General features: G+C 45.3%; 1 protein-coding gene across 1 annotated transcript in view; it reads left to right on the top strand.

Moving 5' to 3' along the window:
* Positions 1-4,086: 4,086 nt before the first annotated feature.
* The window catches only part of LOC146202868 (locomotion-related protein Hikaru genki-like), a 35,772-nt gene continuing 25,819 nt past the window's right edge, over positions 4,087-14,039 (top strand). The window contains exons 1-2 of the mRNA XM_084585208.1: positions 4,087-4,174; positions 12,155-12,430. Coding sequence (XP_084441334.1) covers positions 4,087-4,174; positions 12,155-12,430 — 364 coding nt within the window. The remainder of the gene's footprint in view (positions 4,175-12,154; positions 12,431-14,039) is intronic.

Here is a 14,039-nt window from a genome sequence, read left to right as displayed (position 1 = left end):
TGAACGACGAGCTCTGGGCCTTTGCTTAGGTCTGCCCAAATCAGTGGCCAATGCTTTGCTATACTTGGAAACTCAGATACCTAGTCTAAATTCGCGGTTTCAGCTTCTCACTGTGCGAACATTTGTAAGGTCATTGCAGCCTGTCCCTGGATTGGCTACCCCATATTTAATTCGATCCCCATCATACGTCTTTGATAATATTTGGCCTAGGTATAAGCTCCCTCAGGTTGTGTTTACTTATTCCCTGCTGTCGAAACTTTCCGTATCAATAAACGTTTTAGTACAAGTTAACCACCAGAGGCCCTAATCTATAACCTCATTTGATGACACCCTCTCAGGGAATGCTAAGAATTTGTCTGCTAATGTATAAAATGGCCTTGTAGAGGAGTATCTAGGCAATTTTCCAAGCCATATTGCCATTTTTACAGATGCCTCCCAGCGGAGTGAAAAAAGCAGCTATTGGCATATACTCCCAGGCTCTTGATTGAATTGTTATTCCTTTCGGGTCTCTGACTATACGCCAATTTTTGCTGCTGAGTTTCTGGCCATTGAGTTATCCTTGACAAATATCCCTAGTAATATTTCAAAGGTTATCTATCCGTGTTGGCATCGCTCGAAAATTCGAGGAGCACTCTGCTTTGCCGTTCCGTTTATATATTTATTCCTCCTCACATTGCAGAATTGCGTTTTCACTGGGTCCTTGGCCACTGTGGTACTATACATCTAATGAAAGGGCAGATTTTTTAGCAAAATCTGCCCTTGGTGGACCTCTTGTTCCGTGCATACCTAATACCATTTACTTAACTTTAGCACGATTTCGAAATTTCCAACGCCTCCATTACCTCAGTCACGAGCCTCTCCTTTCTACACCGGATTACCAACACCTCAAATGACCTTGGAGTGAACGCATGTGTAGTTCAAGGCAATGTGAAGTGTCTATGACTCTCTGTCGCTGCAGATTACCGAAACTAAATCTGTATTTATGTCGTTCGGGGGCTATTCGTTACTAACCTCTGTGAGTCTTGCAAAGAAATTGAATCCATAGATCGTTTTTTCCTCTTCTGCCGGCGGTTCGCATCTCTCCGTAAAATTTACTTAGCGACTCCCCTTTCGAAATTAGGCCTTCTTCTAACCATTCCAGTTCTACTCTCTTTTGGGGGCAAGTGTCAAGGGATATGCCTTAAAACCAGTGTACGATTCTATTCATGATTATATATATTCAACAGGCAGATTCCTGTGCTTAGTACGATTTTATTACTTTTTTTTTTCCTTTTTTTTTTCAACTTCTAGTTAAACACCCATACTTATCTGAATACATCAATACTTGACCATATATATTTGCAATCTACAATGTACCCTGGCCTATCCCCCGCCGTGGGTATCTGCCATTTTGTCTGAAGTCATCATCATCATCACTAGCAGTTTCGCAGAACAGCAGCGATCAGACCCTGAGCTGAAAGATCTAGTCGATTACCTGGAAGGAAAAGGCCGCTTCCCCTCCCGCTGCGTTGAGGCGTCAGCTGTCGTCCTTCGCGTTAAAAAAAGACGTCCTTGGGAAGAACTTTGCATCCAACAGAACCACACACCTTCTTGTTTTGCCTGCAAACCTCAGAGAGGAAATTCTACAAGCGTTCCACGATGAGCCAACGGCAGGACATCTCGGCCTCGTCTGCACATTGCATCGAATCCGGGAGAAGTATTATTGGCCATGGTTAGCTGGCGACGTCGCCCATTACTTCAAAATGTGCCGTGAGTGCCAGCGACGCATGACATCCCTGACGAGACTTGTTGGCCCATTGAACCGGATATCAGTTTCAACAAATATGAATGGACTTCCTCGGGCCCTTCCCAACTTCATCGATAGGACACACGTGGATCATCGTGACCACTGACTGCGTGACCCGCTACGCCGAAGCAAAGGACCTGCCTAACGGTTCCGCAGCGGAAGTCGTCAAGTTTTTTGTCCAACAAATTCTCCTCCCACACGGTACCCCTGAAATGCTTATCACGGACTGGGGAATAGCCTTTACGGCGGAGCTCACGCAGGCTGTCTTGAACTATACAGTTAAACGAGCCACGGGAAGACAACTGCCTACCAGCCGCAGATGAATGGACTTACAGAGTACCTGAACAAAACGATCGCAGACATGATCACCATGTACATCGACGTCGAACACAACACCTGGGATGCCATCCTGCCGTACGTGGTCTTCACGTTTAACACGGGCCATCCGGGAGACAACCAGAGCGACCCCATTTATGCTTGTATACGGCAAGGAGCCCGCGACGACGCACGGCGCGATGCTGCCGCACGTGACAGAAGACACCTCCGACGTCGCCGCCTACCTGCAGCGTGCAGAGGAAGCCCAAAGACTCGCCCGGCAGCGCATCGCAGACCAGCAACCACCGACGCCCGGCAATACGACGACTCGACGAAGAGTACAGGCCGGGAGAACAAGTGCGGGTTTGGACGCCGATACGCCGCCGCGAACTGAGTGGGAAGCTCTTGCGGCGATACTTCGGCCCATACAAAGTTCTTTGGCGCATCGGACAGTTTAATTATGAAATCATTCCCTAAGGCACGACCGCATCCCAGCGGCGCAGGGCGCGCCCAGATATTGTCAATGTTGTGCGCTTAAAGCCTTATTACGCGCGCTAAAGGCCCTATAGCTAAATTAAATTCCCATATTTTGTTTACCTCTATGTGTTTATTTTGTAAGCAGCATCACGGCGATGCCTTTTTAAGGGGGAGTAATGCCGCGAACTGTTCAAATCTTTATTTGTTCTTTTCCGGCAGCCGCCAGCGTGCGGCGTTATTACTATGATTCCAGCGCGCGGATCGTTTCTGTATTCTTTGTTCACGCTCATTGTGGCGAGACGACGTTTTATCATTTTCTTAGTTGCGCAAGATGCTTTGATATGTATCTCGAAGATTCCAGCCACTCGCGTGTGTTTCGACGATGTTCCAGGTTATGCTAGTCACCGTTTGCGGCTTTATCTAGATATTTCTTCCTCGCCTTTAAATTGAGCGTTGACGTGTGCGACAGATATTCGTAGATCGACGACCTTTTGCCGGTGCAAGTCAGCCCAATTAAGAGTTAATTTTAGTGCTTGTACGCCTGTGTGTTCTTTTAAGGTCACGGCATTGTCACAACCACGTGGCAATCTATATATATATATATATATATATATATATATATATATATATATATATATATATATATATATATATATATATATATATATATATATATATATATATATATATATATATATATATATATATATATATATATATATATAATAACTGTCTGATATATATATATATCAGACAGTTCATTGGCGGCAAATATAAACTTATTATGCATACTTATTTCTACCGGGACTTTACAAAGTTTATTGGCACTGCCACGTACCCGCAATTCTTACGTATTCAGATCGAACCTCCATTTGCTCCTCTCATGGGCCCCGTTAGAACGTCGCTTTCTCTTCGGGAACAACTCCACATTGCTATTTCGTTTCCAATTGTTTCCTTGCTATGTCAAACAAGTCATGCCCAAAGTCTTTTTGTCGCAGCCGGATCCAGTAAATATTGCTGACAGACATTGCAAGACATCAATCAGAAATTATCTTCAAACTCTTGTCACAGAAGTGACACCACTGTTCGGGACGCCGGTGCTACAGGTATCCACATATCATACAGTTAATCTTATGTTGCTATCTGTAGCACTTTTTCAAGTCCGTTCTCACCCAAAGTGATGACGTTCTTGACGCATCCTCCTTGTTTGTGATGCGATCCACTTCCCGACATATTGTTTTTAAGACGAAGATACAGCAGTAGTTGGTCAATCGTTCGTTGCGCACATGACCACTGCGATGCGTCGGGGGTCTTTATAGTATTGCGCTTACTGGTGGTGACGGTAGCGCGGCCGATCCCGGCGGCAGTGCGGCGTAAGAGCGAGCAACTATGGCCGCGCTCCACGACTCCCGGTCGATCTGGGATCCTGCAATCGATTCAGGCAGCGACATCCGCGGCGGCGGAATGCAGAAGCGGCCGCGGTAAACAACCAGGCCTGGCTCCGGAAAATGGTCCGCGCGTTGCACGTTCCGTCCCTGAGGTTCTTGGTGCTCTTCGGCGTGGCATGTTTCCACCCAGCGCAAGTGACACCCAAGGGTAAGGCCGTCCCCAATCTATCCACTTCTGGCCACCTGCTACACCTCGAAAGTGAGCCGCTCTTTCGAGGTGTGACACCGGACTTTATTACATGCGGCCCGAATTCCTCCAAGTTATCTTCCATCTCACTCTCTCTTTTTTTGCTGCGCTGCATCGGCGGTGGCCCGATGTTAAGGGCGCCAAAATATCCAGCGGCTCGTAAACGCCAGCACACCTCCTTGGTTAGCGTGGGATCTGTCACACACGCATGCACGAATGTTTTCGCGCATAAACGCTGATGACCCAAGTCGCGCGTCGTTTCACCGAGCCATTGTGGACCCTCTCTCAAAGTCTGTTGGTCACATTCTAAGGTGACGCGTGACATCTGCTGGAACCAATTAACTGATTAAGGAAACGCGACGACGGACGCTCGGCCGTCGTGAACGATTCTTACGAGTGTCCGTAGGGCGCCTTCATGAGCCTGGCTCTCCCGCAGAAGATGACAGACTCCACGTAAATACTTCCTTCAAAGCGCGCGAAAACACCGTGGTTGCTTTGACGATTGTGACAAGTGAACGAGTATATCGCTACATGACCGTGACGTTATGTTCACACATTTTGGCAGCTCATAGCGTCGTACCCAGTGAGCAAAAATGAAACGACAGACACGCAGAAAGCCAAGCCTGCCTTCCTATATCACTTCCTTCTACTTTTCTATACCGGAAAAAAAAAAAAAAAGGCTCAACACAACAACATTAACTATCTTTCCATGCTTCTGTCCATGCCGCATTAGTGTTTGAATTTACTGGTACTTTGCCTTTGAACCCAATGTATACAGGTTAAGGGTATTTGGTAAATAACCCCTGTGGCGCATTTAACATAGGGCTTGGCATGCCTTTTTTGTGCAGCCTTGTCTTTGACCGGCATTGCCCACGACTCATCCATGACCAAATGCCCTTAACCCGTGGAAAGGTATGCATTGTGCAAACTGGACGTTGTGTCAACGATAGGGCTGCAGAACATATGCGCTCTCTAAAAGACAATCAAAATTTACATATACCGGCTCATTGTAAAGCGTGCAATTTTAAGACAAAATGCGAACCGAAGTTCAAAGAAATTAAGATTGTAGGCAGGAGCAGGGATAATCTTGCCCGTGAGCCGCTAGAAGCCTCGTTTATAAAAAGACTTGGTTCAAAATGTATTAGTGAATCATCTCTCTCACTGTTTAGTAGTGAGGTCGACTGTTAAATGTTGGTAGGTAGGGGTGGCCAAAAACGCTGTGATGACTTTGTTGCTGACTTTGCGGGAGCATTTGGATGTTGAAGAAGAAGTTTGTATGTGATGTTCCGAGAAAGTCCTGCGCGTCTATTTGTGCCTATTCGTGAGAGTCCCTTTGCGCTATTAACCTTTCCTTTATGTGGCTATGCACCAACTAGCCCAGCAATCAGTTTTAATCGACAATCGTTAGCCTGCATTTGTGACTCTGAGTGACACAGTGTGGCAGCAGCTTTATATATATATATATATATATATATATATATATATATATGAAGGAAAGAAGCCAACAGTCGGCGAGGCCAAGGAAAGCGTTGGGGATGGTACTTTAGGTCTTTTTTCTTTTTTTTTTAATGTTTGCTTAGATAATCACAGAAATTAGTAATGTAATCTGTTTAGGGGAAAGATAATTAAACACAAAGTAGAAGAAAAAACAACGTGCCGATGGTGGGAACCGAACCCACGACCTCCGAATATCGCGTCCGGTGCTCTTCCAACTGAGCTACATCGGCCGCTGTCCCCCCTGCTACTTGCTTGGGTATTTATGTTGTCTGTATACGAACTTTGAGAGTGTTCACCAGCGCCACCCTCAACCATAGCGGCGGACGTGGGACGTCCTTCGTTACCGCCAGCGTCACGTAGAACGTGATCAAGAGCGAGGGCGAAAGCTGTTCTAGAACCCTCTTACGCTACCTATGGCTTCAAGACTGCCAGAACCGAGACCCCCGTAAGCTACAAGCAGATCAATCAAGGGGAAATGAGGGTGCTCGTTATAATACATGAAGGAAAGAAGCCAACAGTCGGCGAGGCCAAGGAAAGCGTTGGGGATGGTACTTTATGTCTTTTTTTTATGTTTACTTGGATAATCACAGAAATTAGTAATGTAATCTGTTTAGGGGAAAGATAATTAGACACAAAGTAGAAGAAAAAACAACGTGCCGATGGTGGGATCCGAACCCACGACCTCCGAATAACGCGTCCGGTGCTCTTCCAACTGAGCTACATCGGCCGCTGTCCCCCCTGCTACTTGCTTGGGTATTTATTTTGTCTGTATACGAACTGTGAGAGTGTTCACCAGCGCCACCCTCATATATATATATATATATATATATATATATATATATATATATATATATATATATATATATATATATATATATATATATATATATATATATAAGTGATTCGAGAACAGCAATATGGAATTTTCTCAAGGGAAGGGTCTCTCCACAGGTAAAAAGGATACTGAGAACATTTCAGGATAACAGAATAATCCAGCTAACATTTGCACCAGCCTGTTCCCAGCTTCAGGGAGCTCATAAGCTTGCCCGCGGTCTCACCTTCCGGGTAGGTTCTGATCCTCAGTACACTCTTAGCAGGGACAAGCTAGTCAGCTATAAATAGATTACTGAGAACTATCGGTTTAACAAGTTAGAATATCCACCGGCGGATAGGATACTAAATAAGATCTAAGAAAGCATTTGGAGGCGCTTACAAACAAGGACTTTTCCGAACACAGCTACCCTAAGTCAATGGTACCCGGAACAACTCTCAAATAGGTGCAAACTTTGTCAGGATAAGACGGATATGGTACATATGATATGGGCATGTCCAGAAATAAGAAATATAAATGAGCAGTCATAAGAAACGGAAGAATTTTGGGAGACTCTACTGTTGAGCTCACACCTTGAGACTGAGCTAGGCGTAATCCGACTGGTCGAACACGCCGCCCGGGTCCAAGGACTCCAGGCTGTCGTGTAGGCGGATAGGTTGACCCCTATCCTGCATCTGTTGGAGATTAAAGCCTTACCATTACCACATTCAAAGTATCTTGGAAGTAGACCCTGTCGCCGCTCCTTTTAAATAGTTTAGAGTGGTTATAATCTCACGGGAAGAGTTCTTTTTTGTTCTAGGTGAGTACATCCAGCACACATGGATTTCTACTGAAAAAGTTAGTAACAGGTCAAGGAACCGAATGGAGTTGTGCGTGGCTAGTTCATGAGTAAATTTTAAATGTGATGAGAAGAATCTAAAGGAGAGCCTTCTAGATAGCGAAACACGGCGATGCGTGCATCAGTTTCCCATCTCTTGCTATCACGTCTAAGAGGAGTTTTTTTTTTTCTTCAAGTTTTTGGGTAGTTATAGGTTGTGGCTGGGCGCATGCGTGGTTTTTACTGGGTGGTTTGGTTTCAATAAAACGTTTCTGTTGTCAGTCCAGCCTATTTCCCACACTGTTCTTAATTGTGTGTCCGTTTTATTTAGCTGGTAAAATAATCCATCAGCATGACATACCGACTGGCCCACCATACAGCCTTATACTTCAGCTTGTTTGCAGGTGCTGATGGAAAATAGAAGCTCACTTCGAATCCGCCACATATGAGGATTTTTACCGCGTATATGACCTCACTGGCGTACAGCTCGCGTCGGCCTACGCACCGGTTGTGCAAGATGACCTGACATTTTCTATTCCTAGACTTCGCTCGAGCGTCCAGGTATCATTTGAGGGCTTCCAAGCAAGTGGTATACGCTTCGGAGGCAAATTGAGCTGCTTGACTCTATACAACGATGATAAAGGTCACGAATGCGCAATATTATCTGGATAAACGGGGAACAAAATGTGCCACTGAGCACAGGACCCGTGACTTCAGTTGCCTTTCTATAACACTGTCTCCTTTTTCGTCGTGTACTTGTCAACGAATTGGACGTGTTACAGGAGTATGGTGCGCATATGTGGGGTTTAAGGACCCGAAGTAACGCACGAGCTTTGAGGGATGCCGTAGTGGAGAGTTCCAGGTTTATATCAAGTTATCAACCCTCTTTGGGTTATTTAGCATGCGCTGACATTGCGCGGTGCACGGGCGCCTTGCACTTCGCATCGCATCTCAGTCGCGGCCGGAGTCGAACCCACGTCCTCGCGCACAGCCGTAGAGTGTGCTAAACACTGAGACACCGTGGGGGGGGGGGGGGGGGGGGGGGGCTGCAGGAAAATATTTGCAGAGGCGTTGCGCCTCGCTGCACTAGTGGATGTTTTGATGTGTGACTATAGCGGTGCGTGGTAATTCATTTTTATCCCCTTGTAGCTTTCCAGTGCGCTGCCAATCATCGGTTGGCTATCAGATCATTCTGCTCGAAGCGATTCAAACCTGTTATGAGCGCCTCGTCACCTGACCTTTCGATTTCATGGAAAAGAACGTTGTTTAGAATGTTTCCCTCTCGCGTTTGTTCATTTCGCTCGTGCTGTTTCTCCCGTATCGTGATCTCAACTGGCTTGAGGTTAAAAATACCGCCTCTAGATCATCGTGGAGTTTCGTGTCGGCTGCTTCTTTTCTACAGCAAGCACTCGTCGTCTAGAAAGGGGGGGGGGGGGGGGGGGAGGATGTCACCGGACGATCAAAGAGGCTCGAGTTGGTCACAAAACTTAACATGTTCTTAGCTTAGGAAGCTTACCAGACTTATGCTCTTTGTCTGTTCTTTCACACGCTTCTCTTTTATTGCTCCTTCCTGCATCTATACTCCTGATACAGAGGTGATACAAATGTAAAAAAAAAAGGACTGAAGAAGGAAAAAGAGCCACGATAATTTTTCTTTTAGTGCTGTGCTCTTCGCGGCGCATTAGAAGTACAAAGACGAGGAACGGGACACACGCCTTATACCAGGTGCCTAACGCTTTCAGAATCGGCTTTCCCCCTAAATTCCGTGCCAGGTCCTCTGAGAAATGAAACGTCGAAACGGTGTCACCTTCTCTCGACCTCCTATACACTTTGTTTGCAAGATGTAGCGCTAGACGAGCGCGCTCCGTGCCACGCAGCTGTCGCGGGGGTTCTGCGATGCATGACGACATTCGTTTTCTCGTTTTCTTTTTGGTCGCATCCAATGTTTCTTCTATCGCCCTCCTTTTCGCAAAAAGAAAAAAAGAAAGAAAACAGGGAACAGCAACTGAAACAGAGAAGACGCTAGATGACGGCAACAGAGTTCTGAGAACGGTCGTCCCCCAAAGCCGCCACATCACAAACACCTCACAACGCGTGTTGTTCTCTCTCAAGCCTCTTATCCGCAGGCCGCTGCCGAGAAAAGTGCTCGGGCTATAAAACGGCTTGAGCCGTGAACGTTTCTCTCGCTGTATAGAGCTCGCCGCGGGCAGTGCCGTGTCAGCTATAGGTCCTCCTATCTGGCTCAGCAGTAAAACCGTGACGGCAATGGGATATAGCCACTGCGACCTGAGGTAAGGCTTGTTCGCTGTGCGGAATGAATAACAGGTGCCGCATTTTATTACTCCGAGCTGGCGAAAAGAAATGACAGCGGTGAGTGGTGCCCAGCCCCTGTGCACGCCACTTTTTCTTTTTCGCACGAGCGAATTGAGAAGGGCGAGGTACGCATAAGGTCACACACTGCGCATGACTGACTTTTCTATTTGCTCTTGTTACGCGTGACGCGCTTACATAACACGTATATAGCGCAGGCATTTTACGTAGGCGCGCCATGCCATATCGTTTTTTTTTTTTTTTTTTTTTTTTTTCGCGCCGCGAATCCACTGCCTGTTATGGCGCAGCTATGCTTGGACATCCACCCGTAAAGTAACTTATCCTGCAGCCGGCTGGTTGCCCGTGATAAGCAAACCGTCCCGAATCTGAACAGTTTCTGCGGTAGGAAGAGAAGAAAAAAAGAAACGGCATGTCGAAAAGGGTGTATCTGAAATTTAAAGACGCGCGTACCGACATAAAAACGTTAGAATTATTACAGCACGCTAGAATTGGGCTTGAAGAAAGCTGCGTGCCGTTAAATGCGTTTGACAATAGCGAAGGCAAGATATATTCACAACGTGACAGCTGCAACTAAAATGCATTTTGGATGGCTTAAATGCGTCCTAAATAAGAGGAAAGTGTTGTGAGTGACGGTGCGTAGACGGAGATGCAATTCAGATTAAGCACACCGCATGCAGCCTTCGCCAATCCTCTGTAAAATAATTGTGAATCTCGACTCGCACTAACTATATTTGACTAGCGTTTTTCCGGATGTTAATTACGTTTTGCCTGTCTTTAGCTCACCGCATCGAGCTCCTCCTTTCAACTATTCTTGTCAACTGTCCTTTCCGGAAAGCACAACAGCATTATACAACTCTGTTTCAAATTTAATTAGTCCATCGCCTCGAGTAATCCAAAATCCTCCGTGAAACGTGCCTGACTTAAAACATGCATAGCGTCAGCGTGTGCGGGAGCTTGGGGAGCTTGATCGTGCACGTACCCTACCCAGCGGATAACAATGATGCCGGAGGAGTCACTGGCCCTGATCAGAGCATCAGCAAACATCTTAGAATATATTCTGAAAGATGTGTTTTCCGTATAGCACAGCCAAAGTTAAGAGGTGGCTAATAATAGGGCAGCGCTTCGAGGGATTACAAAACAATGAACGTTACCGGAACAAGTTGCGGCATCAAGGGAACTCAGTTACAAAGTTCTGCGCCAAAAGTCACACAATTCTCGCGATGAAATCTGACAACGCCTCCCTTATTCTCACTAGACCGGAGCGTAACGTTGGTAAAAGTGAATAGTACAGTGCAGTTATGCGTTCAGCGTTTTTCACTTTGTTGGGTGTGGGGCTTATTCTAGTTCAACCTCAGGTCGAGTCCCCACTTTTGTGAACTAAAAGCTACTCTACAGACGTTGTTGCTGAATATTGGGTAGCGTTTGTATACGCTGAAACAAAAGACAGATGTTGCTGTTTAATGTTGCATCTCGATGGTTATCGTAGTAACTTTATGACCCAGCTGTCATGCTGTAGTACTTCAGTAGGTATATTTGTTAAATATATGTGAAAAAAAAAAATACCGTGCGACTGTGCAGAGTCTCCTTTACGGCACGTATACGTCGCCGAGTGGTATTTGCCTTTGGATATTTTAGCTGGCTGTGATCATCGGCCACACGGTTCTGGTGTAACCGTCTGAGCGCCGGAAGTCGTTTCGCTGGGGCGGCAGTCAGAATCATACATTCGTGTTTGTGAAATTTAAACACAAAGTACTACACAAAGATGCCTAATCGTTGTAGTTAAAATTTAACATTTACAGTTCACTTGAACAGCTTTCTAGTATTCCTACCAGATGCAATTTACCAGCCCCCTGACTTCTTCAATCGTTAACGCTATGGCCTCGAAGTGGCCATCTTTTTACCTGGAAATATGCTTTTCAAAGCAAATTAGTTCAAATATTCTCTGAAAGACCCGACACGAACATAGCGAATACAGGCTTAATTTTGGTCCAGCGTCATTCTAAAAAAAAAAAAAACAAACAAAAAAAAAAACGAAAAGAGGAAGCGCGAACATGGCACTGTAATTTTCAGACGAGTGGCTCCATAAGTTACTCTGTAACCGAAAGCTGCCGGGCTCAGCATGTACAGTCTGACATGATTTCAAGTTTCTCGCGCTCGTTTCGGCAAATAGGACCTATAAATGTTTTTCTCTTGTGATGGCCGCTTTTTCTCCCCCCATAAAAATGACGATGCAGCAGAAAACAGCCGAGCGACTGACTAAACTTATATGAACTTCGTATGCACTTCCTGCAAAACTGAACTTACGTTATGGCAACTTAATCCTAGTATAGGTGAATTCTCAAATGACTACCTTAAAATCATTGATTCTACGCACGGTCAGCTCATGACATCGTTGAAGACCCTTTGCCAGGGCGAAGAACGGAGCGCTTTGGTCATTCAGTGGGTGCTGCGCCTTCGCTTGCAGCGGTGAGCGGCGGCAGCGGGCCAGTGACCACGACCAGCGGGCCGCCAACTCTGCCGTCGCAGCCTGCAACTTCGAGAACCAGCTGCCCACCTCCAGAGATCGTGTTCAACGGCTCGCTCTTCCAGACCGACGGTACTGCTCAGCAGTTCGGCAATGTGTACGAGGTGCGCTTCATGGGCCTCTTCGGGGGCGTGGCCAAAAAACGCGCCTGCAAGATCAAGTGCGTCAACGGGGTCTGGCTCGGGCCCCTATGCGCCGTTGAGAGCCAGGCAGGAGGTAGGTTCCGCTGAATTTTCTCCATCTCCCCTTCCATAGCGCCTCCAGATAGTATTTACTATCATCGTCATCATTATTTTTGCTGTTGTTGTCTATTTTCTTTTTTTCTTTTTTCTTTTTTTTTCCATAGTGAGCTATTAAACTGTAAGCTTTATTTTAGTACACGGTATCACTGGTGAGTAATGTACCATAAACTATTTTAGAAACACAACGTAAATAATTTTTCAGTTTTTTCAACGCGTTTTGATTAGTTAGTTTTTATTAACGTGTAACTGTGCCTATCAGGACAAAACTCTCTTTGAGCTTAACTATTCCTAGGGTTTGTAAATAAATTGAAATAAAATTTGTTGCTTTAAAGATCTCTTCAGAACAAAAGTATTCGATCGGAACTTCCCTTGCGTTCCACGATAGAGTGCCTAACCATAAAGCTTAAGGAATTGTTCATTTCTGCCATTTACAAACAGGCGTTCCTCAGTAGCGCGGCCTAATTAATAGTCAGACAGTAGTTAAAAAACTAGCATGAGAAAATAACATACCACAGGTCCTGTTCTATGTTGACAGCAATGCCCGACTAACTACCCAAATCAAGCGGATTTCCTGTTTTTTCTCTTGTTACCTCTGGCTACCTTTAATGCACTAGTTGTTACTTGCTCCAAGGGCCCGTATCTCCAAGATTGTTTCTGTTACGTAAGAACGAATTGCAATCAATTGGTAAATTTATTACTGTCCCGTTAGTCATAGTAATTGGACTATACTTAATGGCGCACCAGTAATTCGCAAACCGTTTCTACGTGTGGACAATTCCGTTAACAAGATTCTGGCTCTGACACTTCTACTGTCTCCTTTCGCGCTTCGAGTCAGCCTTCCGCGAGATCATTTTTCCTTATTACTAAATTACAAAGTATCACAGGAAAGTTAATAATGTTTTCAGCTAGATTCGATTGAATCTTTACGGCGTATATCGAAATATGCCTTAGTTTTCTACCTTTCTTTGAGTAATGCACAAATTCACAGTATATGCGAATAGTCAATTTACTACATTTTGCCAAAGTAAGACCAGAAAAGCCGGCGACGGCACAGCTTTTTGTGCATTATTCGATTTTTTTTTTTTTGCTTCTCAGTCTTCCCTATTATTTCGCTTTTCTCAACGATGAGACCTGCGTGTATAATCATCTTATTTACTTCTTTTTTCTTGATCAGTTCGTCCCGTTTCGTAAATATTGTTTTGAATACGTTTTGTAGGGGAACGATTTATTCAGTATTGAACAGCCTGATGTGCACGCTTATGTTTGTACATTTCATCCGGCGTATCAAGCTGATTGTGTAGCTGGCTTACTTCTCCGTCTCTCATTAATTTTCCACCTCCTCTTATCTTTTCCCAATTGTTTTCCCATGTCTCGCTTGAGCAAGTAATTAAACACTAGGTACGGACGAGCACTCGCATAAGTTGTTTCTTTTTTTTTTTTTTTTGCCCTCGCTGGACGAATATTGCTGTGCGTTTTCCTGATTTGGGAGGAGTGCTTAACCCGCACCTAGTCTCGTGCTCTTTGTCCTGCAGGCATCGCACGAGGGCCTAATGCCAAACAAGGTAGTGCCCGTCGGCTAACTT

Source organism: Amblyomma maculatum, chromosome 1 (assembly GCF_055883805.1).
Source record: "Amblyomma maculatum isolate TAMU_Amacu chromosome 1, ASM5588380v1, whole genome shotgun sequence".
Classification (NCBI taxonomy): Eukaryota; Metazoa; Arthropoda; class Arachnida; order Ixodida; family Ixodidae; genus Amblyomma; species Amblyomma maculatum.
The sequence above is the reverse complement of the archived record's forward strand: the minus strand, read 5'-3'. Positions and strand labels throughout refer to the sequence as shown.